This window comes from Delphinapterus leucas, chromosome 13, assembly GCF_059928025.1.
Source record: "Delphinapterus leucas isolate spDelLeu-1000000601 "Yukka" chromosome 13, BTC_Dleu_Yukka2, whole genome shotgun sequence".
Classification (NCBI taxonomy): Eukaryota; Metazoa; Chordata; class Mammalia; order Artiodactyla; family Monodontidae; genus Delphinapterus; species Delphinapterus leucas.
The window spans coordinates 26,415,402-26,440,664 of NC_143141.1; the positions used below are offsets into that span (position 1 = coordinate 26,415,402).

A 25,263-nucleotide genomic window follows, 5' to 3' on the forward strand; every position below is an offset into this window, starting at 1 on the left:
AAGTCATGAGGGCAGATAGCTTACTTTGAGACTGAAGTTTGACTTTTTGATTAGTTCCACTCAACATCTCTAAGCATTCTCAGCCTTACATTATAGGCAAACATCTAGATCCCTTGGCAGCTGTTAAGATGGGATAGCTTAGAGAAGCTTGAGTTAGTACCTAGTTTGACTCTTGTCTGGACTTAGTCCCCTAGACCTGTGTTCATTGTTTCAACTTTCAGTTTTATGAAAGCCAATGATTTCTCTTTTCTTCCCTATAGGTGTAGAGAATATCTAAGTGGTGGCTACAGTTCCACCCCTGGTCTGGCTGCCATGTATCATGGGCAAACTACTAGTAAAGGGCCGTCTAATTCCACGCAGATTTACCAGCAACCTCCAAGGCTCCTCATTGTGCATATCGCTCTACCATCCTGGGCTGACCTCTGCTCCAACCTCTGTGAGGCTCTGCAGAATTTTTTCTCTCTAGCCTGCAGCTTGATGGGCCCCAGCCGCATGTCCCTCTTCAGCTTATACGTTGTACAAAATCAGCACGAGTGCATCCTCCCCTTTGTGGTGAGTATATCTGTATTTGTTCATTTTATCCTGAAAGCAGATATGAGGTTTCTGGAGCAGAGATCACAGTTTTTATTCTTACAGTAATAACTGTGCCCATTCCCCATACCCAATACCCCACAGGCAACAGAAAGAGCCCGATGTCATCCTACACATGGGGGATTTGTACTGCAGAAGAGGAAATCCAAAATTATTAATATGGGAGTATATATAGGCCACATCTTACCCCCCACCTCCACTCCTGAGAGAGAGAGAGAAGATTTGGCATTTACAGTCCTTTGGAATATAAGCAACTGACCTCTTTCATCCCTCTTTGAAATGTAAACACAGGGAAGTAAATCTCTAAATTTGTTTAGAGGTCTCTGGCTACTCTTATCTCCCTTTAAGTTTCTAAGACTTTTCCTTTAACCAAGGTTCCAGATTTTTTGCTCAGAAAGCCCCAACTGTGCAGAAATATGAAAATATTTTTTCTCTATACTTCCATATAGGACTCAGGTGAAACTCCCCCTAGGGTTTCAGAAGGCAAAGCCTGGGCTAAGGGCAATGCTTTTACAAAGCTCTCTCACACATAGACAGCTATCTCTTTTCCTCCTCAAACAAATTCAGATCTTCACTTTCTCCCCTTTACAAAGTTCAGAATCTCAGGGCTGAGAAAGACTTCAGAGGTTCTAGTAAATCCTCTTCCTGAGGCAGCCATGCTGTTGGGATAGTCAGAAAAGACCTCATGGAGAGCCAGGACTTTGATTCCTACCTGGTGTAAATAAGACCTCCTCCCACATAGTGTCCATGGAAGCCATGTGGGAGCCTGGACTCCCTCCAACCTATCCAACATTAACAAGGTTTCTATCTCTCCCCCTCCCTATTGAGGTGGTGTCAGAGGAGGCCATGTGGGAAGTGGCAGTGAGGCATCTTTTTATCTCCAAGGCAGGATGGTGTCAGTGAAGACCTAGTGGGAAGCCAGGACTTTTAGGACATTTTTCCTAGTGGAAAGCTTAATGGTAATGAAGCTTACCTACCCCCAGGGTGTCAGTGGGGGGGCATATGAGGAACCTGAACTTCCACCCCCACCCAGAGATAACAAGGCACCCTCCCTTCTGGGATGTAATTAGAGGCCAAATAGAGTCACACCCAACCTGGCAGTAATTATGTGGAAACTTCACTTCCCCCATTGGTGCAGTGTCAAAATAGGCCTACTAAAGCAGAAGATTTAAACAAGATCCAGAGTCTTACAGCATAATACCCAAAATGTCCAGAATACAAAAAAAAAAAATCACTCATGATTATCAGGAACCAGGAAAATCCCAACTTGAATGAGAAGACAACAGACACCAACACTGAGATGACACAGGTGTTAGAATTATCTGAAAACGCTTTTGAAGCAGCCATCATAAAAATATTCCAACAAGCAGTTATGAACATGCTTGCACAAATGGAAAAATATAAAGTCTCACCAAAGAAATAGAAGTATAAAGAAAAACCAAATAGAAATTTTAGGCTGAAAAATGCAATACCCATAATTTTAGAAACAAAAATCTACTATGGATGGGAAAAATGGAGAGGACAGAGGAACTTGAAAACAGAATAGAAATTACCCAATCTCAGCAACAGAGAGAAAAGAGACTTGAAAAAAAAAATTAGCAAGGCCACAGGGATCTGTGAGACTATAACAAAGAGCTAAAATTTATGTCATCACAGTCCAAGAGGAAAGGGACAGGAGGGTGGAGCTGGACAAATATTTAAAGAAATAATCACTGAAAGTTTCCCAAATTTGGCAAAAGTTATAAACCTAAAGATTCAAGAGGCTGGTGGAGCCCCAAACAGAATAAACACCAAGAAATCCATTCTAAGGCACATCATAATCAAAATTCTAAAAACTAAAGACAAAGAAAGACTCTTGAGAGCGGGACACTGACACGTTACCTATAAGGGAGAAACAATCAATTAATGATAGATTCTTTTCATTAGAAACCATGAAGGCCAGAGGAAGTGTCACATTTTTCAAATGCTGAAAGAAAAGAACTGTTAACCTAGAACTCTGTATCCAGTGAAAATATCCTTAAGGAATGAATCAGAAATCAAGATATTCTCGGATGAAGGAAAACTAAGAGAATTTGTCACCAACAGACCTACCTTAACAGAATGGCTAAAGGAAGTTCTTGAATCAGAAAGGAAATTATAAAAGAAAGACTCTTGGAATATCCAGAAGGAAGAAAGAAGAGTGGAAAGAATAAAATATGAATAAAGATAATAGAGTTTCTATAGAGTCTTCTAAATTATATTTGACAGTTGAAGCAAAAATTATAACATTGTCTGATATGGTTGTTAATGCTAGTGTATTTAGAGGAACTATTTAGGATAATTACATTATAATTGGGAGGATAAAAGGACTTAAAGGAAATTAAGGTTTTTACACTTCATTCAAAATGGTAAAATATTGACACCAGTATACTGTGATAGGAATGTATATGTATAATGCAATACTTAAAACAACCACTTAAAAAATGTATATAAAGAGATACACTCAGAAACACTATAGATAAATCAAAATGAAATTCTAAGAAAGTATTCAATTAACCCACAGGAAGATAGGTAAAAGAAAACACAGAAATGAAAAACTGAGGGAACAAACAGAAAGCAACAAATAAATCAACAGGCTGACATACCAATAATTACATTAAATGTAAATGGTTTTATGGGCTTCCCTGGTGGCACCTATCCCTTGTCCAGGAAGATCCCACATGCCATGGAGCAACTAAGCCCATGCACCACAACACTGAGCCTGAGCTCTAGAGCCCGTGAGCCACAACTACTGAGCCTGCATGCTGCAACTACTGAAGCCCATGCACCTGGAGCCCGTGCTCCACAACAAGAGAAGCCACCACAGTAAGAAGCCCATGCAGTGCAACGAAGAGTAGCCCCCGCTTGCCACAACTAGAGAAAGCCCACATGCAGCAACGAAGACCCAAAGCAGCCAAAAATAAATAAATAAATTTATTTTTAAAAATGTAAATGGTTTTAATACACCAATTAAAAGAAAGAGAGAATTCCCTGGTGGTCCAATGGTTAGGACTCTGTGTTTCCACTGACAGGGGCCCAGGTTCGATCCCTGGTTGGGGAAATAAGATCCCACAAGCTGCACCGTGTGGAAATAAATAAATAAATAAAAGAGATTGGCAGAGGTGGGGGCATGACCCAACTATATCCTATCTACAGGAAACTAACTTCAAACACAATAAAAGTACGTTGAAAGTGAAAGGACGGAAAAAGATATACCATGATAACAATCAAAACATTATTAATATATCAAATTAAGTAGACATAATGATAAAAAGAGTCACAGAACAAGAACAAATAGTCCTAAAATTTATATGGAACCCCAAAGACCTAGAATTGCCGAAGCAATCCTGAAGAAAAAGAACAAAGCTGGAGGCATAACCACCCCCCTGACTCCCGCCAGACTTCAGACAATACTACAAAGCTACAGTAATCAAAAGAGCCTGGGAACTTCCCTGGCAGTCCAGTGGTTAAGACTCCACACTCCCACTGTAGGGGGCACGGGTTCAATCCCTGGTCAGGGAACTAAGATCCTGCATGCCATGTGGTGCAGCCACAAAAAAAAAAAAAAAAACTGTGATATTGGCACAAAAATAGACATACGGGTCAATGGAACAGAATAGAGAGCCAAGGAGTAAGCCCACACACCTACAGTCAATTAATCTTCAACAAAGGAAGCAAGAATATACAATGGAGAAGACAGTCTCTTCAGCAAGTGGTATTGGAAAAGCTGGACAGCAACATGTAAATCAGTGAAGTTAGAGCACTCCCTTATGCCATACATAAAAATAAACTCAAAATGGCTTAAAGACTTAAATATAAAGCAGGACAGCATAAAACTTCTAGAAAAGAACATAGGCAAAATATTCTCTGACCTAAATTGTAGCCATGTTTTCTTAGGTCAGTCTCCCAAGGCAAAAGAAATAAAAGCAAAAATAAACAAATGGGACCTAACCAAACTAAGAAACCATAAACAAAATGAAAAGACAATCTACAGAATGGGAGAAACTATTTGCAAATGATGCGACCAACAAGGGCTTAATTTCCAAAACATACAAACAGCTCATACAGTTCAATATTGAAAATAAATAAATTTTTAAAATGGGCAGAAGACCTAAATAGACATTTCTCCAAAGAAGGCATGCAGATGGCCAACAGGCACATGAAAAGATGCTCAACACTGCTAATTATTAGAGAAATGCAAATAACTGCAATGAGGTATCACCTCACACCAGTCAGAATGGCCATCAAAAAAAGTCTACAAATAATAAATGCTGGAGAGGCTGTGGAGAAAAGGGAACCTCCTGCACTGTTGGTGGGAATGTAAATTGGTACAGCCACTATAGAGAATAGTATGGGGGTTCCTTAAAAAACTAAAAATAGAGTTACCATTTGATCCAGCTATCCCATTCCTGGGCATATATATCTGGGGGAAACCCTAATTTGAAAAGATACATGCACCCCAGTGTTCATAGCAGCACTGTTTACAATAGCCAAGACATGGAAGCAACCTAAGTGTCCATCGACAGATGAATGGATAAAGAAGATGTGGTATATATATACAATTTTACTCAGCCATAAAAAAGAATGAAATAGTGCCATTTGCAGCAACATGGATGGACCTAGAGATTATCATTCTGTGTGAAGTAAGTCAGACAAAGACAAATACCATATGATATCACTTACGTGTGGAATCTAAAAAAAATGATACAAAATGAATTTGCAAAACAGAAACAGACCCACAGACAGAGAACACAAACTTATGGTTACCAAAGGGGGAAAGGGAGGAGGGATAAATTAGGAGTTTGGGATTAACAGATACACACTACTATATATACAATAGATAAACAACAAGGGCCTACTGTATAGCACAGGGAACTATATTCAATATCTTGTAATAACCTATAATGGAAAAGAATCTGAAAAAGAATATATATATGTGTGTGTATACATATATATGTATCTGAATCACTTTGCTGTACACCTGAAACTAACACAACTGTATCTGAATCACTTTGCTGTACACCTGAAACTAACACAACTGTATCTGAATCACTTTGCTGTACACCTGAAACTAACACAACTGTATCTGAATCACTTTGCTGTACACCTGAAACTAACACAACGTTGTATATCAAATATAATTTTAAAAAAAAATTCCAAAAGAAAAAAAAAGTCAATCCAACAAAAGACAGCAATCTTAAATGTGTCCCCACTAAACAACAGAGCTGCAAATGTCTGTTAACTGGTCAATGGATAAACAAAATGTATAACTCTCACTCTATAAAACTGGAGTTTCCTACAAGTACACTGAGGACAGAGTGAAAGTGATAGTGATGTTTACAGCCATATAGCAAGTATGTTCCTCTACTGTGCCATTTTCCTTGTGCATGTCTGTCCCATGACCACATTTGGCTGTGATATCTATCTTCTGTCAGGCAATAGGGGTAAAGAAAAGTTGAGAGTGATCTGGAAGGGCAAATGAAGATATTCAGCATAGGAGGCTTTTGGGGAGATGAGCTCATGTCCCAAACAAAAGTAAAAGGATTTCATTTCCTTCTTCAATTGACTATGTTCTATGCCTCTGGTACTCCTCAGTACATCTGGCCTTACGTGAATCCCTGATCCCTTATTCACTCCATTAGGAAAGACAGACAGTTCTAGACTAAAAACAACCTCTGGTAACTCAGGAAAAATTGCAAGCCAGAATTTCCATCCAAACGAACAGTAAGTTCAACCATGGTCAAAAGCTCAAGAAAATCACTGAAACAATGCCATTACCTTATGTATAGAACAGTCCAATCTTTGTTTAAAGAAATAAAATATTACCTTAAATCCATTTTCTCTGACCTATATAAGTATCTGACGTTTTCTATCTGCAGAGTTAGCTCAAAATGTAAGTGGAGGAAGACAGCAGGTAGGAAATCTTGCCTAAGTTGAACACCTCAATTTATCTCCTCATATTTAATTTATGAGTATAATAAAATAATTCTGAACTTTTTATGAGAAATCTTGACAAAGGAATTATAATTAAAATATTAGAATTGTGCCCTTAATATTTGACCAAAATGATTAATCTCTCAAAGCAGAGTTTCAGAAAAATTCCATTACTGTGAAGATTTTACCAATTCTTTTACCTTTTCATGAGAACAAAGAAGTTATTTAAATCATATGTGATCTACAATGGTATTTGAGGACCAGTAGTGGTCTAATTTGCCTATTACATTTATTTTCTTATCCTTACTAGCTGGCCTTCAATAGAATCATTTAAAAGTGGCAAATAATAAGAATATATTGGGCTTCCCTGGTGGCGCAGTGGTTGAGAGTCCACCTGCCGATGCAGGGGACACGGTTCGTACCCCGGTCCAGGAAGATCCCACATGCCGCGGAGTGGCTGGGCCCGTGAGCCATGGCCGCTGAGCCTGCGCGTCCGGAGCCTGTGCTCCGCAACGGGAGAGGCCACAGCCCTGAGAGGCCCGCGTACCGCAAAAAAAAAAAAAAAAAAAAAAGAAAATAAACTGTAATTGAGTGCTGCAGGAGGGTGGGGAGAGTAAGAAAAGGAAATATACAAATTTTATTATTGTATAGTGGAGATTTTCATCTCTCATTAATGGATATTGTTAAAGAAATAACTTAGGGGAATTATATAAACATGGAATTATAAAGATAACCCCTAAAACAAATACAAACCTTTCTAATTATGACAAGGAAAACATATATAGAGCAAACAAATTTACACAGTGTAGTGATTTTTCAAAAGCTATGAAAACAGTGTATACCTTAAAATAATATAGCTAAAAATAACTAAACTTACCTATTAAAGTACTTTAAAAACAGATTTGATTGCAGAACAAAATTCTGCTGTATTCAGGAGACTACAACAAAGTGATTCAGAAAGGTTGAAAATAAAAGGAAGGGCAAAGGTATACTAGGCAAGTGCACCCCCGTAATAAAAAAACAAAAAGCATGATTTTAATATCAAACATCATTGAATTTAGAGCAAAAATCACTAAACACGACTAAGAATGGCACTTTAATGCTAGGACACAAAGCAGAGAAGAGTAGAGAATTATCAAGAGGAGCATAAGAAATATATTCAGTAAGAGAGCTCGTTGGAGGGACAGTCTATTGAAAATATATCAGTTTTGAATACCAGTGTACCAAATAACATAGTATCAACATTTTTTAAAGAAATATAATTATATGTATGAAAGAAATCTGCACCTTCCTGAAGTGCTCATGGAATAGTCACAAAAGTTGACCATATGTTAAGCCACAAATAAACCCCAAAACTTTGATGAATTACAAAAAGTACAAGTAGATCAGTCAACATTCTCTGAATACAATGCAATAAAACTAGAAATAAATAGCAAATACATAACAAAAAGTTACTACCACCTGGAAAATTTTAAGCTGTTTAATAGCTTTTGAATCAAAGAGGAAATTAGACAAAAATTGCAGTATATCTAGAAAATAATAGTAATGAAACACTACATATTAGAACCTATGTGATATAAAAAAAGTTAATGCTGAGAAAAACTCATATCTTTAAACTATATAAATTTGATTATTTTAAATTATATTAGTAAACCAGGAAAACTGAAAATAAATGAAGCAAGCAACTCAAGAAGAAAAGAAAAAACAAGCTTAAGGAAAGCTAAAGGAAGGAAATAATAAAGATAAAAACAAACAGTAATGAATATGAAAATAGAAAATGGTAGAACAAATGAATAAATCCAAATTTGTTCTTTGGGGAAAAAATAGGAAATAGATCAGCCATTAGTTAACTTAGTTTTCGGAAAAGGGCAGGGGGAAAAGGCACATATACCCAAAATAAGATAAGGAGAAAGTAACCACACTTGTGTGAAATGCATAATTCTCCATGAAAATATAATTACCGAAAGTGAATTCAGAAGAGATAGAAACCTGCCATTTCCCATAAAAGGAATAGGGAAAGTTATGAAAGAACTACCCTCCCCCAAAATAAAGTACTGGAACCAAATGGTTTTGCAGGGGAATAATACCAAACTTTTAAAGAAGATTGTTAACGTTTTTTAACCATTTTATACCACAGAAAGAAAAAAATAATCCTTCCAAATTATTTTTGTGAAGATAATGTAATATTGATCCTAAAATCCAGCAAACCTTACACAGAAAGAAAAACTACAGACCAGTCTCACTTATGACTGTCTATTAAACATCCCAAATAAAGTATTAGCAATAGGATCCAGCTCATATTTAAAAAATCATCTACAGGAATGCAGAAATGGTGCAGTATTGAAATCTATTAATATAGTTTACTATGTTAATATATCTAAGAAAAACATGATCGTGTTTATTTCCATACATACTTAAAAAATGGTGTTTAATAAAGTGCAACATCCAATCTTCGTTTAAAAAAACTTTAAAAATTAGGAACAGGTGGCTATTCCCATAGTGTATGTCTATGACAAGTCAAAAACCAGATCTTACTTAATGAAAAGACACTGAATATATTCCTGTGCAAGACAAGTAAGTTTACTATCATCACTGTTATCTAACAGTATTTTAGAGATTTTCACTGATATAATTGCACACATAAAAAAGAAGTTAGAATATAGGAACAAGGAAAGGAGGGACTTCCCTGGTGGTCCAGTAGTTAAAAAACACTCTGCGCTTCTGCTGCAGGGGGGCGCGGGTCTGATCCGGGGAACTAAGATCCCACATGCCCCATGGCATGGCCAAAAAAAAAAAAAAGAAATAAGGAAGAAAAAGATAAAATGATCGTTATTTGCAGATTAATGGTAATATATCTAGAAAACCCAAAAGAATCGACTAGAAAATTACTTAAAACAACAAAAGAATTCATGACAATGGTCAGGTACAAATATTAATACAGATATAAGTACCCTTTAGGGCTTCCCTGGTGGCACAGTGGTTAAGAATCTGCCTGCCAATGTAGGGGACAAGGGTTCGAGCCCTGGTCCGGGAAGATCCCACGCCGCGGAGCAACTAAGCCCGTGTGCCACAACTACTGAGCCTGTGCTCTGGAGCCCATGAGCCACAACTACTGAGCCCACGTGCCACAACTACTGAAGCTCGTGTGCCTAGAGCACATGCTCTGCAACAAGAGAAGCCACTGCAATAAGAAGACCGTGCACCACAACGGAGAGTAGCCCCCGCATGCCGCAACTAGAGAAAGACCACACAGTTACGAAGACCAGGCACAGCCAAAAATAAATAAATTTATTTTTTAAAAAATAATAATAAGTACCCTTTATATTATTCCAGAACAACAAACCAGAAGTTAAAATGGCAGAAAAGTTCTCATCACAATAACCAAAATGATCAAATAAATGCTTATGAATGAAAATAATAATAAATTTGCAAGATTTAAATGAATTAAAATGCTATTGAGAATCACAAAAGAAGACTTGAACAAATGAAACATCATTAGTTCTTGAGAGGACTCAGACCAGAAAGATGTCAGTTATCTCTAAATTAATCTATAAATGTAATGCAATTCCCTGTAAAATTTCTAACAGAAGAACTAGACATCTTGATAATAAAGTTAAAATTAGAAACAAAAAACAAGAATAGCTAGAGACTCTTTCTCTCAAATATTAAACAGATATTCACAGTGTGATACTGGAAATTGAAAAAACAGAGCAATAGAATACAATTTAAAGTCCAGAAATAGACCCAAATACATGGGGGGATTTAGTGTATAATAATGATGCTATTTAACATTAGTTGGAAAAATTATTCAACAAACTAGATAGCCATGTGGGAAGAAATTAAGTTAGAGTCATACACACAGCTTACACCAGTATAAATTCCAAAAAAAAATTTTTTTTTAATAAATTTATTTATTTTTGGCTGCGTTGGGTCTTCGTTGCTGCGTGCTGGCTTTCTGTAGTTGCAGAGAGTGGGGGCTACTCTTTGTTGTGGTGCACGGTCTTCTCATTGTGGTGGCTTCTCTCGTCGCAGAGCATGGGCTCTAGGCGTTCAGGCTTCAGTAGTTGTGGCTTGCAGGCCCTAGAGCACAGGCTCAGTAGTTGCAGATGGATCAAAGATTTAAATGTAAAAATTGAAAATATCTAAGTACTAGAACAGACTGTATCAGTCTGGGTCTAATCAGGAAATGGAAACCACACAGTGATTTAAACAAGGAAAAAGTATATAGAGTATTTTAACATAGTTTAACATATTAAGCTATGGTAATATAGCAATTATAAGATATAAGAGAGCTTTTTGTGGTACCCTAGGGCTGAGGGAGAGATCTCAAAGAACGACAAACTTGGAAAGGGGACCCCTTTCCCAAGGCTGGGGTTTAGACCCAGTTGGAGAATATATGGTTGCAGCTCACTGGATGCAAAGAAGTTCACTGGTTTGCTCAAGCCAGAGCTGATCCATGGCTACTGGGAAAGCAGGAAGCAACCCTCCAGGTGTAGGCACAGTGGCTGATGCGTAGGCATGTAGAGAGTGGAGAAGCCAGTGTGGGCAGGAGGCCTGGTGTAAGCAGTGTCCGTATTGGAAGAACAGCAGCCTTCGGAGGACCACAGGAGACAAAACTTCTGAGGGGAGGGACAGGTGAGCAAAGGGAATCAGGCATCAGGGCAGGCAGGAGGCCTGAAGCATGCAGTGTCCATGCTGAGTGGACAGCTGACAGGTGATCAGGTTAGGGCTGAGAAGTTCCCAGTGTCTTAGTCAGCTCGGGCTATGACTGGCTGGTTTAAACAATAGACATTTATTTTCTCAAGGTTTAGAAGGCTGAAAGTCCAAGATCAGGGTGCCAGCCTGGTCAGGCTCTGGTAAGAGTCCTCTTCCATCTTGCAGGTGGCAGCTTCCTTGCTATGTGCTCACATGGCCTTTCCTCAGTGCATGTACATGAAGAGAGAGCTCTGGTGTCTATTCCTCTTCTAAGAGCATCAATCCCATCATGGAGGCCCCACTCTTATGACCTCATCTAAACTTAATTACGTCCCAGAGGCCTTGCCTCTAAATACCATCACATTGGGAGTTAGGGCTTCAATTTATGAATTTTAAGGGGACACAAACATTCAGTCCATAACACCAAGGGCCAGCAAGTTCTGGGCATGTGGGTGGAGCACTCCCAGGTAACTTCATACCCCACTGGTTTCAGCAGGAGTGCACCTTCCTCCTGCAATGTCCCTCCAGTACACTCTACTCAGAAAACTTAACATCATGATTACTGTAAAGGAGAAAGGCTTAAAGTAGAATTCTGTCCATTATTGCAGAGATATACTGAAGGGTGAATTTTAAGCTGAGAGGCAATAAATCAACAATTAACATACAGACCATGGGGGAAAATGTAACAGTAAGAAAGGCCTTTCTAATCATAACACAAAACCCAAAATTCCAAAAATAAAAGATTAATAAATTCAGCTGAATAAATATAGAAAATAGAAAATATACACTTGGCCAAAAAAAAAAAAAAATACTGTGTGTAAAATCTAAAGACAACTGACAGGGCTTCCCTGGTGGCGCAGTGGTTGAGAGTCCGCCTGCCGATGCAGGAGACACAGGTTCGTGCCCCAGTCCGGGAAGATCCCACATGACGCGGAGCGGCTAGGCCCGTGAGCCGTGGCCGCTGAGCCTGCGCGTCCGGAGCCTGTGCTCCACAACGGGAGGGGCCACAACAGTGAGAGGCCCGGGTACCACAAGAATAAAATAAAATAAAATAAAGACAACTGACAATATGAGGAAAAATATTTGCTTCTATATCACATAGAGTTAATTTCCCTAACTGCATAAAGATTTCCTTAAAATCAATAATGATTATGACCAACAATCAATAGTGAGAAATTATATACACAGTTTTCATTAAAGGAAATACACATGATGCTGAAACATTGAATATGTTCAGTCTCACTTATAAAAGAAATGCAAGTTAAAACTACATTGAGATGCTATTATTTTTCACTTATTTGGCTGGCAAAGATTTTTTTTTAAGTTTAATGACATACTGTTTATGAGGATATAAAGAAGCAGACACCCTTATATGCCATTTATGGGCGTATATTTTAACACAATTTCTATAGTGGGCAATTTGGTATCACCATTTACATACCCTTTAACCTAGCAAGTCTGTTTTTAACAGGTTTTGTTTTGTTTTGGCTGCACTGGATCTTCATTGCTGCACGTGGGCTTCTCGAGTTGTGGCGCATGGGCTCTAGAGTGCATGGGCTTAGTTGCAGTATGTGGGATCCTAGTTCCCCAACCAGGGATCGAACCCGGGCCCCCTGCATTGGGAGCACAGAGTCTTAACTACTGGACCACCAGGGAAGCCTCACAAGTCTGTTTTTAGAAACTTATTCTACAGATATGTTTTCATATGTGCAAAAATGATTTGAGTATAAGATTATTTATTTCAGCATTGTTTGAAGTAGCAAAAGATTGGAAACAACCTAATGTTAATTAATAGGGAATTGGTTAAATAAAGTTATGGTCCATCCATTAATGTAATGCTATGTAGCCATAAAAATTAAGACACTTTTTATATATTGAATGTAACGATTACCCAAATTTACTCTGCAACAAAATCAAGATAGGAAAGAGTATCATCTCTTCTATTTTGGTAAGAAGAAAGATCAAGTTTATCATTTATATTTTCTTCCATGTAAAGAAATATCTCTGGAAAGATACCCAATAAGCTAGTAATATTGATTGCCTCCAGTAAAGTACTGGTTAGCTAAAGAACAAGAGTAGGAAGGTGACTTTTTCTACATATTTTTTTGTAACCTTTGAATCTTGAATGCTTGTTGAATGTGAGAAGAAAAATCTCAACAAAATTTTGGAAACTATAATACAGGTGAAAAGTGATAATTGACTTAGCAGTCCCAAGAGAGCTAAATCTTAAGCCAGTAGTGGGAAACCCAAGGAAGAAAGCATTTTAAACCACCAAGTTCTCAAAAGCCTTGGGAATTGGTAAAATCAAGAATGAAGGTAGAGCTAAAAGTAGAAAGATGTTGAACATCTGTATAAAAAGCAGTTTGACCTTTAGATGCTCTCTTCCACTCCAAAAGCAGCAAACTTATTCATCACCTTAGATGGGGCATCACAACATGCCCCATACCAATGGACCCCTAGGAATTTCACTGAGGTAGAAGGCCCCTGAATTTTAGTCAAATTTATTTCCTACCCTCTGGCGTACAAATGTCTTACCAATAAGTTAGAGTAGGTGCTACTTCTTGCTCACTAGGCCCACTCAGCATAATGTCATTAATGTAATGGGCCAGTGTGATAGCTTGTGGAAGGGAATGGCAGTCAAAAACCCCTGTGAGCTAAATTATGACATAGGGCTGGAGAATTGATATACCCCTGAGGTAGGACAGTGAAGGTGTATTGCTGGCCTTGTCAGCTGAAAGCAAACTGCTTCTGTGGGACCTTATAGGCAGGAGTGGAGAAAAGGCATTTGCCAGATCAATAGCTGCATACCAGGTACCAGGAGATGTGTTAATTTGCTCAAGCAATGAAACCATATCTAGTACAGCAACTGCTGTTGGAGTCACCACCTGGTTAAGTTTATCATAATCCACTATCATTCTCCAAGACCCGTCTGTCTTCTGTACAGGCCAGACTGGCAAGTTGAATGGGGATATGGTAGAAATCACCACCCCGGCATCTTTCAAGTCCTTGATGGTGGCACTAATTTCTGCAATTCCTCCAGAAATTCAGTATTACTTTTATTATTTTCGTAAGTAGAGGCAGTTCTAGAGGCTTCCACTTGGCCTTTCCCACCATAATTGCCCTCACTCCACAAGTCAGGGAACTAATGTGGGGATTCTGCCAGATGTTAGGTATGTCTCTTCCAATTATACTTTCTAAAACTGAGGAAATAGCCACAGGCTGCATTTGGGGACCCACTGGACCTGATATAAAATTTCGTTGATCACCTGACCTCCACAAGCCCCTACTCTGACTAGTGGGCAACAATGATGTTTGGGATCTCCTAGAATTAGTGTCAGTTCATAGCCAGTGTCCAGTAGACCCTGAAATGTCTGATTATCCCCTTTACTTCAGTGTACAGTTACCCTGCTAATGTTCAAATCTTTCTGGTCCTTTTTTCATAGTTTTTTAATTCTTTGTTCATGGTGTTGAATCCCTCTTTTATTTCATTAAACATCTTAAAGGTACTTAAATATATTTGATAATTCTAATATCTGAAATTGGTGGTATTCTAATTCTCCTGTTTGTTGTTTCTGCAGACTCTCTCTCATAATGTTTGGTTTCCTCACTGATTTTGTAATTTTGGATTATGAGCTTACCTTAAGCTGATCTTAATGTGTGAGAATTCTGTGAGGCCTGAGTTTAGGGTGTATACCTCTAGAAAGGATTTATGTTTGCTTGAGTCAGGTGCCCTGAGGTGCTATCAACCCAGGACCACTTTAAGTTATGTTTTTAAATTAGAGTTTCCTAGACCCTGCAGATAAAGACAAATCCCAAACCCACATGAGGGGAGATATATGGTTTCTAGGTCCCAGCAGTGATTTCTTTCTCATTTCTACTCAGAGTTCACATAAGTTAACAAGTTTCATTGTCGCCTCACTTGACCAGTGAATAGATTCTTTCTAGCCCACCTTTTCACTGAGAAAATAACCTTTTGAATGGTCTTAACTTTGAGCCAGGATGGCAGTTCCAATTCTACTCCTTATGAGGGCCTAAGGCCTTGTCTCCTTCTCCTTTACAACACAAAGCCCTAGGTTCCCAAGATCAACAAGTAAAGCCAAGGCTTTTATACCTATCTCACACTGTAGTTTCCTGTTGTCCCCACTTTGGTTCCTGGGGATTTCCCTTAATTTCTTATGAATTCAACTATGCATATAAAAGATATTTGTGTTTTATCTAGTATGTATACTGTTAGGTGGTGGAAGAGTGTGTTTCAGATATCTAGTTTATTTGTAGGTGCTTTTTACATATTAAGAATATTAATGTCATGCTAATCATATACATTGCAAATATTTACCCAGTTTGTTTTTTGTCTTTAACTTTATTCATATTCTCCTTTACTTAACAGAAAATTTTAATTTTTATGTGGTCAGATCTCTTCATTTTTCCCTTTATGGTTTCTTACCTTTGTTGTCATGTTTCCAAAGGCCTTCCCTACCAGAAGATAGTATCCTTTTTTTCCTACTATTTTCCTAGTTTATTTTTTCAATAAATTTATCATTATTGAATAATTTTAGATTCATCAAAAAGTTGCAAAGGCAGTACAGAGAATGCCTATATTTTCTAACATATTTTTCTTCCCCCTAAAACTTATTATATGTGCATCCATTTACCATTTATTCCAAAATAATTTGTTTAATAAAACTGTGTTCCAGGTACTGTTCTAGGCCCTGCAGACCTGGCAATGAAGAGATAGATCAGATTCCTCCTTTAGTATATTATTATATTGAGCTTATATTCTAGTGAGATAGACAGACAATAACTTGTCAACATACTTTGGAAAATGTCATTCTAGTGTGACTCTTACCCCTTTCTATTCTGAGGCTATTTATCTCACTTGTTTGTAAGTTAGTAGAAAGTGGGAATTATGTCTTTTTTTAGGTACCTAGTACATCATAAGCACATAATAATAAATGTTTTTTAAAATGGATGACTGAATGGACCTATGTCATTTACATAGATACTATTTTTTTTCCACTTATTTTTGTCAGTTGTAGAATAGAGCCATTAAGTCAATACAAACCCCTTCTGTTTAATCAGCAATGATTTAAGTGCTTTTAGGGTTTGATAGTGATAAAAAATAATAACCACAGCTAACACTGAGTACATACTGTGTGGCATGAACTAAGTCATTTAATAGTCTGTAAGATAAGTATTTCCATTGTCCCCAGTTTCTAATTGAAGACATTTTAGCTTAAGGACTCATAGTCAGTAAGAGGAAGAGATAGGTTTGGAACTCAAGTCTATTTGGATCTAAAACCTTAACCAAGACTAGTACTTCTTTAACTAAAATGCCCACTACTCTTCAACAAGCATCCTCTACTCTTGTCAGGCACATTTCCTCTTCCTCTCTGACACATTATATTCACTTTCAACCTCCATAGATGCTTGTATTGAACTTGCAGCCTCTCTACCAATCCCCCAACACACACACATAAACACATAAAATATTGTATTCTTTTTACAAATCTTACCCTTTCAATTCTCAGCCCCATCTCACCCCCTTTCCACCAACACTTACCTTTCTTTTTCTAAATCTCTAAAGTATCAATAGTCTATAACAGTCTCTTTCAACCGGGATACACATACCACTAGGGCTATAAGACTTCCCAGAGTACACAGGAATATATAATTTTAAAGAATTGATACATAGATCCTCAATTTCCACTAGTATTCTTTTCTAAAATTTCTCTAATTATGCCTATGATGAGAGTGTCAGGCTACTTCGTCATTCCCACCATCCCTTTCACAATTACCCTTCTTCCACTTCACAAAGAAAATCCAAAATAAAAAGGAAGAGGTGAGAGGTACAAATCTTTCACCCACTATGAATTTTACTGTGATGAATTGCCATGTGGTTTTAAAACTTGCAGGGGCACCAAACAAGGAATAATTCAAAATATTGGCATCAATGTAAGAAAGTAAAGGACTTATGATTGGGTTAAAAATCTTTTGCAGGGCTTCCCTGGTGGCGCAGTGGTTGAGAGTTCCCCTGCTGATGCAGGGGACACGGGTTCGTGCCCCGGTCCGGGAAGATCCCACATGCCGCGGAGCAGCTGGGCCCGTGAGCCATGGCCGCTGAGCCTGCGCGTCCGGAGCCTGTGCTCCGCAATGGGAGAGGCCACAATAGTGAGAGGCCCGCGTACCGCAAAAAAAAAAAAAAAAAAAAAAAAAAAAACTTTTGCAACCAGGTGATGTCCAATTTTAACAAAATTGAAGGAAGACTAAATTGAGGGACTTCCCTGGTGTTCCAGTGGTTAAGACTTCGCCTTCCAGTGCAGGGGGTGCAGGTTCGATCCCTGGTTAGGGAGCTAAGATCCCACATGCCTCGTGGCCAAAAAACAACAACAAAAAAAAACAGAACCAATACTGTAACAAATTCAATAAAGACTTTCAAAAATGGTCCACATCAAAAAAAAACTTAAAAAACAAACTAAACTGAGTAGCAGCTGATAGATCATTAAAATAATTTTTATTAGTATTTATATCCCTATATAATTTTTGGCATATAGCTCAGAATGAGTTTGACAATTTGATTGACATCTATATTTATCAGGACGATGGTTCTCAGCACTAGAAACCTCCTAGAAAATAGGAATAGGATTAATACTGAATGTTGGTGCCATTCAATCAGTAATTTATTCACACATACCTTAACTAATTGAAAAAAGAATGCAACATGCTCATGCCATTGAGATGCATTTTTAATTAAAGTTTATGCTTAATGCCAATAATTATCAAAATAGGTAATATATATGTTGTTTTGATCAATTGTATATGAACAATAATTTTAATAATAGCTCAATCTAGATTATTAATTAGAGCCTATAGTCATAGGAAATTTTAAAATCTTACAACATGTAAATATTTTTGACACAGAGAAGTATGATAAGATGATCAATAAAAAACTGACAACCGGGGCTTCCCTGGTGGCGCAGTGGTTGAGAGTCCGCCTGCCGATACAGGGGACGTGGGTTCGTGACCCGGTCCGGGAAGATCCCACGTGCCGCGGAGCGGCTGGGCCCGTGAGCCATGGCCGCTGGGCCTGCGCGTCCGGAGCCTGTGCTGCGCAACGGGAGAGGCCACAACAGTGAGAGGCCCGCGTACCGAAAAAAAAAACAAAAAACCTGCCAACCAAAAAATTCTATTACATTATGATAAAACTCTATGAGAAAAGTGAAATGGAAATATGAATTCAAGGAGAAAAATGAATAATATTAATTTCCATCTGTTAAAAAGAAAAAAGAGCTTGCTCATGTACTTTTTAAATTGAATAATGCAGGTATCAAATCCCTATGATATTTAGATTCTATTGGATTATGTTTTAAAGAGTAGTGGTATAGTTTTATTTTGAAATATTGATATTTAAATGTGCTAGAAGCTATATCCTTAACAACTACGTACTTACTTAAAATCTAGATGTCAACTTAAAAACGTATAAAGGAGTATATCATTTTTCATATTCTTTTAGGGAGTTCATGAAAAGAAATACTCAAAGGCTACTAGTCTGTACTTGAGTAGTTTTCTTATCTTCCTATCTAGATTACAAGTTCTCTTTGTGTAAGAATTATATACTATTTCTTGTGTTCTTCCCAGAGATTCATGGAGAGGAGCATGTAAGCAAAGTAACATGCTCATGAATTTTATGTGCATTTTGCAAATATTGCTCAATTCTGCTCTTTGATCAGCAAAGTTTCCTTATCCCAAATATAATTCCTCCCCACTCCACCCCCACCTGCTATTGATGCTTGGAATTCCTTCAAATAGTGTCACAAATTTTAATTCCACATTTATTCAAAATGCATATATTCTTAGGAGACGTAACATCGATCTAGAGTCAGATTAGATTAGATTACTTCCTGAGAACAAGTTTTTGTGAAGGAAAGTGAGGAGAGCCAGGAGATTTACGTGTTGACTCCTTGACCTGACTGCAGACTAAGCCAAGCATCTCTGCTCAAAGTGATCCTGAGGGGAAGATTAGGTAGGACCTTATCATTTCTAAAATGATCAAAATCCTCATTTCTGATAAAACATCACTCTTGAATAGAGAAGCTCACTGTGCCTAGACTGACTGAGAAATGAAGGTAATGTCTAAGAGTGACGCTGCTAGGCCTCCAATTTGCAGACCACCCCAAAGTAAAACTAAGCAGTCACAACTGAACCTTCCTTTGGGTGAGTGAGTGAGTTAAAACACATTCTTTCCTGTTTCTAGTAATTCCACATAATCAAATTCCTTTGGCTAAAAATTTTCCTTCCTCTGGTCTAGGGAATATTTTAGTGCAGTGCCTAGAACATAATAGGCATTCCATAGATCTTGGTCAAATAAACAGATTTTCAGGAAGGGAAAAGTACTCTTGAGGAGTAATTGATAATGAAATTAGACTGCCAGTTAATCTGAAACCTGAGTCACTAAAGATTTGCATCTTTGATTCATTTTTCTCTGCAGCAAGTGAAAGGGAACTTTGCTAGGCTGCAGGCCTGCATCTCAGAACTCCGCACATTGCAAAGAGAAGGTTGTTTCAGACCACAAGCCACTTCTCTGCAGCTGGCAATAAAGGATGGGCTCCAGCAGTTCAAACAGTACAGTGGACACATGACCACAAGTGCAGCTCTGACCTACACTTCCCTGGAGGTAAAAGATGGCTTAGGACACTAACTCATCCTCCCATTTCAGTCCATCTAGATCCTTCATTGTTTGTCATCCTTCTGTTGTTCTCTGTTTCATTCACATTGAAAGTCATGACTAGATACTCCATTGGCTACATGAGTGACTGTGAGTTAAAACACATTCAGCCTCTAGTAACATCAGGCATCAGGCAAATGAGTTTAAAAATAATTATGCTTTCATCTGCATGCTTATTCATCAATTAAAAATGTCTGAGTACAAAAGAGAATTGCATGTACTTAATACTTGCCTTCCAGAGTTTCAAGTTCAACCCAGATTCAGACTGAGCAAGGAGAGAAATCTACATGGAAGTACCACTGTGAGAAAAGAGCATATAAGCTCTCTGATCTTCAGTACACATTTAATGAGTGGAATTTAAGGATTCTATTTCCTTTGTATCCTCAAGAAATCAAAGCACTTTGAGCAAGAGGGATACTGCCAATGATTCAAGCAGTCTTAAAAACTGAAACACAGTGGGCGACTTCCCTGGCAGTCCAGTGGTTGAGACTCCACGCTCCCAATACAGGGTGTGCGGGTTCAATCCCTAATCGGGGAACCCTAGTTGGGGAACTAAGATCCCACATGCTGCACGCGGTATGACCAAAAGAAAAACTAAAACTAAAACACAGGGATGGCTTCTCATTGGTCACTTTCTGGGGTAGGTTCAACCTGTTTGGAAGGGTCTTGTGATGATCTGTCCCACCAGACCTCTCCCACCAGAATATGTCAAATGAAATTTGATTTGCAAATTACATATAAATCTTTTTCTTTGCCCTAAAGACAATAGCCACTACCACAGATTTCTGGGGTGTTTAATCCTCCAGATCTAACCTGTTACATTCTAACCTGTGTACATCAGGGAAAGTAGACACGTTGATTCTTCTATTTATTTCCAGATTACTGTTCTGACTTCACAGCCTGGAAAAGAGGTGGTCAAACAATTGGAGGAAGGATTGAAAGATACAGACATAGTCAGGGTCAGGAGACTTCAGGTGGTTGAGATCACAAAGGGAGTCCTAGAATGTATGGACTCAGCATCCCCTGTTGAAGAGGCCAGCAACGACGGTAAGAATTAAAAGAAAAGGTAAAAAGAATGGTAAGATTTTAATGAGTAGTCTTTTACAGATCAGGAAGATTATTTTCCATGGACTTTTTTTTTAAAAACAGATTTTTTTGATGTGGACCATTTTTAAAGTCTTTATTGAATTTGTTACAATATTGCTTCTGTTTTATGTTTCGGTTTTTTGGCCGCAAGGCATGTGGAATCTTAGCTCCCCTACCAGGGATTGAACCACCTGCTTTGCAAAGGGAACTCTTAACCACTGGACCACCAGGGAAATCTCTTCCATGGTCTTTTATGTTCTTAAATGAAATGAAGCCAGCAGATTTCACTGTGGTTCAGACAGGTGTTTCTACGTGTTAGAGTTTAATTTTTTAATCATATTTTTAATTTAGAAACAATATATGTTAATGTAAAACCTGAAATATAGGTATAAAAAGTAAAAATTCCTTCCTCCTCAAGAGATTGGGGTATCCCTCTTAATGCTCCATTAGATAGATAGATAGATAATAGGAAGAAATATTTTATATTGTAATGGGATCATGACATACATAATATTCTGTAATCCTCTTTGCATGTTGTACAGCTATCTATGTTAGTATCTATAGACATTCCTCATTTTTTACTGGATACATGATTTTTTTTACTTTGTGGTTGGACCATAGTTTGTTTAATCGCTTATTAATGAATAATTTGGTTTATTACATTTTGTTATTATAACCAATGCTGTATGGAGAGACTTATATGTACAGCTGGCTTCATTGGCCTATGACCAGTGTGGTCACACAAGGCCCTGCATTCAGAAAGCCCCTATGCTTAGGATTTAATGCTTTTGGGTTGCAGTCTTGAAATTCTTAATCAGTGTTTTGTAAGTGAAGTTTGATGGAACAATGGAACATGTGCCAGGGGATTATAGTCTCGGTTCATATGTGCCCTGCCTACCTCCTACCTCCCCAGAATGGGTTTTGAGTCACTAGATTCCCAGCCCTGATGTCCCCAGCCCGCCTACCCCAACCCAGTAACTACTGGCAGTCAGATCCCTGCTAATAAATCCCCCATAAATCACCAGTAATCATACACTTCCTAGAAGAGAAAATATTCAAACTGAATCTTAAAGGACAAATAGGAATTAACCAAGCAGAGGAAGAGGAAAGGGGGACTCAAAAAGGAGACCCAGGGACATGAGAAATCAAGATAAATCAACTTTCAGAGATGAGCCCATGGTTTCTTATGTCAGGAGCCTATCAGGCAGAGGCAGGAGTAAGGCTCTAAAGGTAGGCAAGGGTTAGATCAAGAAAGTCCATATATGCCCTAAACCCATTCTAAGACATTTAGATTTCATGCTAAAGCAATGGAAATTTATGAGAAGATTTTTGTCAGGAGATCAAGTAGAGATTCTCAAATTACAGCATTTAAAAGGTTTTTAACTGGTTTTAATTTATCCAACACTCAAGTTACAGTTCACCCTCTGCCAGTTCTTTCTGGTTATATTGGTCTTCTCCAAGGTTATACACACCTGGATGTGTCCACTGTTCTGATACCATTGATCTCTTCCTGGTTCCACATAAATAACCTCACTCTTCCCTTCATGCCCTAATTAGGTTAGGGGGTTGGTAACTAAGGATGTGTTTCCCATCAAATTCTGACACATGTGGATCCTTCCAGCATCATGGACCACTGACATTGTTCTGGTTGGGGCGGGAGGGTAACTAGCCTTGCTGTGCGTTATATGAGCTCTCAGCTACTACACACCCTCTGCTTTTCTCAAGGCAGTCTCCTCACTGACTGTCCTTCTATTTCCATCCCTCCACTTGTAGTAATCTTTTCCTCTGAATTCCCCCTTCTTTCCTCTGAATTCCTCCCCTTATCCTCTTCCAACCAAATCCTCCCCATCCTTTAAGGCCTAATTCAGGTTCATGACTACTGAATTGATTTTCCTCTCCTTAGAACAACCACATAGCCTGTGGTCTACAAAACACAATTTAGCATTTAATTATATACCACATAGAATTGTTTACCATTGCTTTATTTGTTTTTAACGTCTTTTTATTGGAGTATAATTGCTTTACAATGGTGTGTTAGTTTCTGCTGTATAACAAAGTATATCAGCTATACGTATACATATATCCCCTCTCTCTTGCGGCTCCCTCGCATCTTCCCTATCCCACCCCTCTAGGTGGTCACACAGCACCGAGCTGATCTCTCCATGCAATGCAGCTGCTTCCCACTATCTATTTTACATTTGGTGATGTATATATGTCAATGCTACTCTCTCACTTCATCCCAGCTTACCCTTCCCCCTCCCCATGTCCTCAAGTCCATTCTCTACATCTGCATCTTTATTCCTGTCCTGCCCCTAAGTTCATCAGAACCATTTTTTTTTTTAGATTCCACATATATGTGGAACAAATACAGTATTTGTTTTTCTCTTTCTGACTTACTTCACTCTGTATGACAGTCTCTAGGTTCATCCACCTCACTACAAGTAATTCAATTTCATTTCTTTTTATGGCTGAGCAATATTCCATTGTATATATGTGTCACATCTTCTTTATCCACTCACTTGTCGATGGACATTTAGGTTGCTTCCACTTCCTGGCTATTGTAAATAGTGCTGCAGTGAACATGGTGGTACATGACTCTTTTTGAATTATGGTTTTCTCAGGGTATATGCCCAGTGGTGGGATTGCTGGGTCATATGGTAATTCTATTTTTAGTTTTTTAAGGAACCTCCATACTGTTCTCCATAGTGGCTGTATCAATTTACATTCCCACCAACAGTGTAAGAAGGTTCCCTTTTCTCCACACCTTCTCCAGCGTTTATTGTTTGTAGATTTTTTGATGATACCATTGCTTTATTGTGTGATAATTTTGTCTTCTCACCTAAACTGTAAACTACTTGATATCTTTTCTATCTGTATTAACTCTTAAGCATTAAGCCTTGGCATTACAAATTTGTCTTACTCATTTCTGCGCCCCACTCTGTAGTATATCCTAGATTATCAGTATATATTTGTTGAATGAATTGATGACAGTGATACCTGTGGAGTCTGTTCTTGGTCTGCCCAGCATCCCCTGCATCCCCCTTCTTTAGTAACACCTCTACTTTCATGGTCACAGGGTGGGCTATGACCCAGGTGAGGCAATCATAGTTCTCCAGGCTACTCATCAGAGTCTTTCCCAGTGGGTTCTCAAACTGAATCTGTGAGAGAAAAGCTCTTTTTATTTCTCTTCGATCATGGACAGATCAGGCATGGACTATGTCCTTTTCTCCCTTCAGTGACTGTACCCAGAAAGTACTGAATCTCTAATGGCACAAAACTCAGAGTACTCTGAGGGTACCTGATGGCTTTATTTAAAATAGTTAGAGGTTAGCACTGTACAGAAGAGCTTTTAAACGCAGGAAGGCAGCTTTCTACCTTGTGTCACTGCTAACGATTCTTCCAGTAACTTCCTATTTGCTTATAAATAATGCATTATCCCATAAATTGCTTGTAATTCCTCTTTGTGAGTTAAGTATACATATGGTTCATGGCTTGAAATCTTCCCAGTTTGCCTGTACTTTCCTCAAAGTTAATTCCTTTATTCCATTAATGTTTTGCTATATCTGATGTTCTTGTCAAGAGATTAACAACAGCAACTAGTTTTATTCTCAGAAGGATGAGTGCTCTAGAATTAGGATGCCTGAGTCTAAATCCCAGTTCTATTACTTACTAGCTGTGTGGCTTTGGAGAAGGTACTTAGCCTGTGTAAGCCTTTAATTCCTGCCCCATCCAGTAGTTGTGGGAGTTAAATGAGATCATACATGTTAATTACTTAGTATACAGTAAATGCTAAATGAAAGTTAGCTATTCTTAGTATTTTTGAAAATTTTTGTATATGGATGGTTTAATATTTCTGAGATTTGGGTTTTTTTTATTTATTTTTGGCTGTGTTGGGTCTTCGTTGCTGCACGCAGGCTTTCTCTAGTTGTGGTGAACAGGGGCTACTCTTCATTGCGGTGTGCGGGCTTCTCATTGCGGTGGCTTCTCTTGTTGCGGAACATGGGCTCAGTAGTTGTGGCAGCGCGGGCTTCAGTAGTTGTGGCGCACGGGCTTAGTTGCTCCGCAGCATGTGGGATCTTCCTGGACCAGGGTTCGAACCCGTGTCCCCTGCATTGGCAGGCAGATTCGTAACCACTGCGCCACCAGGGAAGTCCTGAGATTTGTTTGTAAATGGGCAGGCCTCAAGTGGACTGTGAGTTACCTGAGGATAAGACTGT

At 38.4% G+C, this 25,263-nt stretch overlaps 1 protein-coding gene across 1 annotated transcript in view; it reads left to right on the top strand.

Moving 5' to 3' along the window:
* Positions 1 to 289: 289 nt before the first annotated feature.
* Positions 290 to 25,263, top strand: part of M1AP (meiosis 1 associated protein) — a 76,910-nt gene continuing 51,936 nt past the window's right edge. The window contains exons 1-3 of the mRNA XM_089922939.1: positions 290 to 552; positions 19,724 to 19,909; positions 20,839 to 21,007. Of these exons, the coding sequence (XP_089779065.1) occupies positions 313 to 552; positions 19,724 to 19,909; positions 20,839 to 21,007 (595 nt within the window). The 5' untranslated portion in view covers positions 290 to 312. The remainder of the gene's footprint in view (positions 553 to 19,723; positions 19,910 to 20,838; positions 21,008 to 25,263) is intronic.